Genomic DNA, 5,488 nt, shown 5'->3' on the forward strand with positions numbered 1-5,488 from the left:
CAATCTTTACTTCCGGACCATTCCGGAGTTCCTCGTCATATCTGTGATCTCATCCAAAACTCCGAACAACATTCGGTCACCAACATACATAACTCATAGTACTATATCGTCAACGAACGTTAAGCGTGCGGACCTTACGGGTTCGAGAACTACGTAGACATGACCGAGACACCTCTCTTGTCAATAACCAATAGCGGGACCTGGATGCCCATATTGGCTCCTACATATTCTACGAAGATCTTTATCGGTCAGACCGCATAACAACATACGTTGTTCCCTTTGTCATCGGTATGTTACTTGCCCGAGATTCGATCGTCGGTATCTCAATACCTAGTTCAATCTCGTTACCGGCAAGTCTCTTTACTCGTTCCGTAATACATCATCCCGCAACTAACTCATTAGTTGCAATGCTTGCAAGGCTTATAGTGATGTGCATTACCGAGTGGGCCCAGAGATACCTCTCCGACAATCGGAGTGACAAATCCTAATCTCGAAATACGCCAACCCAACAAGTACCTTCAGAGACACATGTAGAGCACCTTTATAATCACCCAGTTACGTTGTGACGTTTGGTAGCACACAAAGTGTTCCTCCGGTAAACGGGAGTTGCATAATCTCATAGTCATAGGAACATGTATAAGTCATGAAGAAAGCAATAGCAACAAACTAAACGATCAAGTGCTAAGCTAACGGAATGGGTCAAGTCAATCACATCATTCTCCTAATGATGTGATCCCGTTAATCAAATGACAACTCATGTCTATGGTTAGGAAACATATCCATCTTTGATCAACGAGCTAGTCAAGTAGAGGCATACTAGTGACACTCTGTTTGTCTATGTATTCACACATGTATTATGTTTCCGGTTAATACAATTCTAGCATGAATAATAAACATTTATCATGATATAAGGAAATAAATAATAACTTTATTATTGCCTCTAGGGCATATTCCCATCACGATGGGGGTTGAGTGGCACAGGGACAGGGAAGGGGGAACAGCTGGGCCAGTCGGCGAAGGGGGGCAATGGGGGCAGTGGGTGGCGACGGGCATGGGGAAGATAGGGTGAGTGGTGGGGGCGAAGGATGGCAATGGGAGTTTATATACCCGGGAATGGGCGTGCCCCGACAGAAAACTACGTCGGGTTTGCCCCGTCCGGGTGGGAAACGGGCGTGAAACGCGACGGCGGCCATTAATTGGCCCTTGTCTTGGTGTAAAAGCCCCTGCGGCATTGGCAGGGGCGGAAGCAGCGGCCGTACAGACGACAATACCATTGATCGAGATGCGCGCGGGAGGAAGAGGCCGAGATGAAACTACCCTCCCGTGTGACCGGTTGCGAGATGGCGGGCGCTTCATATCAATGTCCCCCAACCTCCAAATATGGAGGCTCGGCTCGATTTTGAGCGAGCTCCATAAATTATGTGGGCCAAGGGGCATATGACGGCTCTGCTAGAGTGGCCTTTTCAGCCAAAATTGCCATATCGGCGGTTATTATGCTGATCGGCCTGATATAGCACTTTTAGAGTTCGAAAATGCATAGGAGCTCTCGGATGCTATGCACCCTATATGAATAGTAAAATAAAAAAATACTAGGAAAAAAAATCTGAAATTTCGGGGTATCAAACCTGGTCGTTCATTCTACTCATGTACGAAGTTCCGCGACGAAATGGCATCCATGTATTCTTAGTGAAGAAAATACAGTCCGACATACGATTCATTCAAACAGTTTCTTTTATATAAATTTTTTAGTTTTTTTTGCTGAAAATACCATGGACGTCATTTCTTCACGAAACTTCACATGGGAGTAGAATGGTTGATCAGGTTTGACACCCAAAAATTTCAGATTTTTTTAATTTTTCCTAGCGTTTTTTATTATTTTACTATTCACATAGGGTGCATGGCACCCGAAAGCTCCTAATCCGTGTCGTTGCTCTAATATAGCACATATATGCAGTATTTTTTTTCTCTTTCTAAAAGGATGCCAATGGACATAATTTTTCCAAATAAATTGCGAGTGCGCATAGTATTCCCACATGTACGTATGCGAATTGATTCTTTTTAGGGGCTACTTTTTAAATGCACTTCTTTTTCTGGACCAGGAGCAAACCATAAGGTCTGATTTATTCCGTTGCTAGACATCTGTCTTGCCTTTTGGTCCCTGATCTTAGAACATTTCTCGTCGTCAACCTAACGTTACATGCTCTCTTTGTGTATTGTTTTGCAGTGCACTTGTACTGATATTCTTTTTTTTTTTGACGATACTTGTACTGATATTGTACGTGTACAAGATATCAAACGGAGGCAAAGAGGTTTACTTCCCAGTGAGTGCCGAGTGAGCCTGATGGATCTCGTATCTCCAGTCTTCTGGTGTAGATGTTGCCTCTACGAATGCCAAATGCCCAAATAGTAACTGTGAAGCAAACCATATCTGTTGTTGCCTATTTTATTCTTGTGAGACAAATATTGGATTATATCCTGAAACATAGTATATGGCTGACATGAAAAGCCATGATACAGAACTCTGCAATTGTGTGGTACATAGTATATATCGGCCTCTTGGCCTGTCTCCAGCTACATTTTCATTCATCTCTCTAGTCTATAATGCAATGCTGTAATGGGACCAACCGACCATGATACGGATATTGCTGTGAGGTTTGGTCATGATCAAGGAGGGGTTCTGCGCTCGATTTCGATGGGCAGGCCGCGCAGCGGCGACGGCATGGGGTCCCTCACGAAGGTGTTCTCCTTGCAGCAGAGCTTCCACCTGAACTGCCTCACCAGGTGGTGCATCGTCACCAGCGTCTCGATCCTGGAAAACTCTATCCCGGGGCATATCCTCGGGCCGCCGCCAAAGGCGACAAAGGAGCACGGTGGCGCTGCCGACGCCGTTTGGTTCTCGAACCGGGACGGGTCGAACTTGGTCGGCTCCTGAAAGATGCTCGCGTTCATGTGGGTCACGTTTGCCGTCCAGAACACCTGAGGTTTATACTTATTACATCAGGTTTATGAGCAGGCAAAGTTGCTGATGCTTTCTACGGTTGCTACGAATTGTGCTAGGCGGCAAAAGTTAGTAAGTGACCTGCCATCCTTTTGGGATGGAGTAGCCGTCGAACTCCACGTCCTCGAGTGCCCTTCTGAAGTTGCCGAACACTGGAGGGACGATGCGGAGTGTCTCCTGCGCGACCCGCCACGTGAACTTCATCTTCGTCAGGTCTTCCCAGGTGAGAGCCTCTCCATCGCCTTTGTTCCTGGCAATCTCTTCATGCTCTGTGTCACGAAACACACACATCATGACCCTGGGCCCTGGCAGGTTGGCACTTGTTGCCGATTGTCGTGCATACCGATACATTGTGGAATACTAATGGTTCTGGTTCACTGCTCACTTGCCTTGGACCATGGCGGCGAGGGTGGCGTCATCGTTGGCAAGGTGGCGGACCATGAACGTCATGAGGATGGACGACGTGTCGTGGCCGGCGATGAGGGCAACCATGGCGTTGTCGACGATCTCCTCGTCGGTCAGCAGCCGCTCGCCATGGTCGTCCCTCAGGCTGAGCAGGCAGGTGATGAGGTCGTTGTTCCGCGACGCCGCCTTACCGTGCTCCAGCTGCTTCGCCTTCTTCTCCCGCGTGATCCCCTCCAGCAACCGGCGGGCTCTGCCGCTAGCCTTGAGGCTCCGGCTGAAGGCCGTGAACGGCAGGTTCGCCGGGATGGCCCACATGCCCTCGATCATGCGCACGAAGTCGCCGGCCAGGGCGTCCCGCACGCCGCCTCTCTCGAGCCCGAAGAGCAGCGCGGAGATGATGTCGAACGTCAGCCGCTTCATCAGCGGCAGCACCGTCACGGTGGCGCGGCCGGCCCAGTTCTCCTCGAGGTGGCGCCGCACCTCGCCGTCGATCCTGCCCACGTACATCTTGAGCATGTCCGGCCTCAGGAACTCAAGAAGAGCGCCGCGGACGCGCCGGTGGTCGGCGCCGTGGAGGTCCAGGATGCTGTTCTCTCCGAGTATGCGCTGCACGGACCGGGGCTGCCGCGTGGAGAGCGCGCTGCTGAAGAACATGAACTTGTTGGCCGCCGGTCCAGCCAGGAGCACCGTCGGTGTGCCGAACAGTGACAGCTTCGACACGGGCCCGTACCTGTCGATCCTATCCTGTATCCACTGGCTGCCGCCGTCGCCGCGCATGGCCCGGAGGAGGCTGAGGCTCTGGCCGATCACCGGCAGGCCGAGGGAGCCCGGCGGCAGGTTGGCCGGCTGAGCTTTCTTGGCTCTGGCGAGGAGGTGGATGGCAATGGATGAGGCGGTGACAACCAGTGCCACGACTACGGCCAAGTAATCCATTGGGAGCGATCGGTGTTAAGATGATACTTCAACCTGAAGCTGGAACTGCAGACGAACTTCGGAACATATATATATACGTAGGAGAGCATGAGCGTGTTACTTCAACCTGAACCTGGTTAGACGAATTAAGAATTATGCATCGGAGATTTCAAAGAAGAAAGAATCTTGCATTGCCAACGAGCTTCAAAGCGCTGAAATGCCCTCTCGGTAGAAGACGAAAAAGGTATGTACTCTTATGTAGTTTTGATTGATCTGCTTGCCCGTAAATTTGATGTAGCCTTGTTCCCGCCCATATTCCACACACAAAAAAACAAAGAAAAACATGTCGCTTTACTATTTTCTGTCACTGTCGCTCTAGAGCCGACAGCCACCAATGCATAAGCATGCATGTCTCCTTGCCAATATGACATCTCGCCCACGAATGATCCGACCTCGTCGGGAAACGGCAACCAAGGCGCCTGGGAGCATCTATCATAACTCATTTTCGTGTATTCTTTTCATCCAAATATATAGGCCTGGGAGCATCTATCATCATAGTTGTCAAATTTGGCCTCATATACTTCCTCCGAAGTTTTTTTACTCAGTGCATAACTTCTCACACGCATACCAAGGAAAGAGTGGATCTGTTAAGGGCCTGTTTGGTTCCAAATAAGTCACCAACTTATAAGTCGAAAAATAAAAAAAGTGACTTAGAGGGTGTTTGTTTCCAGTGACTTATTGGTTTATGTACTTAAAAAAGTCCCTATAAGTCCCATCTAAACCAAACAAGAGGGACTTATAGGGACTTAAAGTGGGCATTTGGGACTTATGAAATAAGACTCTTAAGGAGGGACTTATAGGGATTTATAGTTGTAATATGGTCTTATAGAGACTTATAAGTCCCAGAAACCAAACAGGTAGGGACTTTTTAGGGACTTGAGACTTATAAGTTGGGACTAAAAAAAGTCTTAGGACTTATGAACCAAACATGGCCTTATTTTGCCCAACAGACCCAACTTATAAGTCGCCCCAACTTATAAGTCATAAGTTGCTCCACCCAAACTTAAAACTTATAAGTCATCCCCTTTTGCGTGGGTCCCACCATTTTTACATAAAAAAACAATACGAGAAGGTGTGGTCAGGTGACTTATAAGTCAGGTGACAACCAAACAG

General features: G+C 48.5%; 1 protein-coding gene across 1 annotated transcript; it reads right to left on the minus strand.

Moving 5' to 3' along the window:
* Positions 1-2,664: 2,664 nt before the first annotated feature.
* Positions 2,665-4,336, minus strand: LOC119359304 (cytochrome P450 716B1-like). The gene is made up of 3 exons (XM_037625567.1): positions 3,388-4,336; positions 3,080-3,267; positions 2,665-2,976 (listed from the first exon to the last, which is right to left on the minus strand). The coding sequence occupies exons 1-3, from the start codon at positions 4,334-4,336 to the stop codon at positions 2,665-2,667; spliced, it is 1,449 nt and encodes a 482-aa protein (XP_037481464.1).
* Between the last annotated feature and the right edge of the window lie 1,152 nt (positions 4,337-5,488).

The sequence above is a fragment of the Triticum dicoccoides genome, chromosome 2A (assembly GCF_002162155.2).
Source record: "Triticum dicoccoides isolate Atlit2015 ecotype Zavitan chromosome 2A, WEW_v2.0, whole genome shotgun sequence".
In the NCBI taxonomy this organism is placed as follows: domain Eukaryota; kingdom Viridiplantae; phylum Streptophyta; class Magnoliopsida; order Poales; family Poaceae; genus Triticum; species Triticum dicoccoides.

Coding starts and splice junctions, on each gene's coding strand:
- LOC119359304 (XM_037625567.1), bottom strand. CDS start 4,336: ATGGATTACTTGGCCGTAGTCGTGGCACTGGTTGTCACCGCCTCATCC. Junction 3,268..3,387: donor CCTCGCCGCCATGGTCCAAG/GCAAGTGAGCAG, acceptor TTCGTGACACAG/AGCATGAAGAGATTGCCAGG. Junction 2,977..3,079: donor CCATCCCAAAAGGATGGCAG/GTCACTTACTAA, acceptor TATAAACCTCAG/GTGTTCTGGACGGCAAACGT.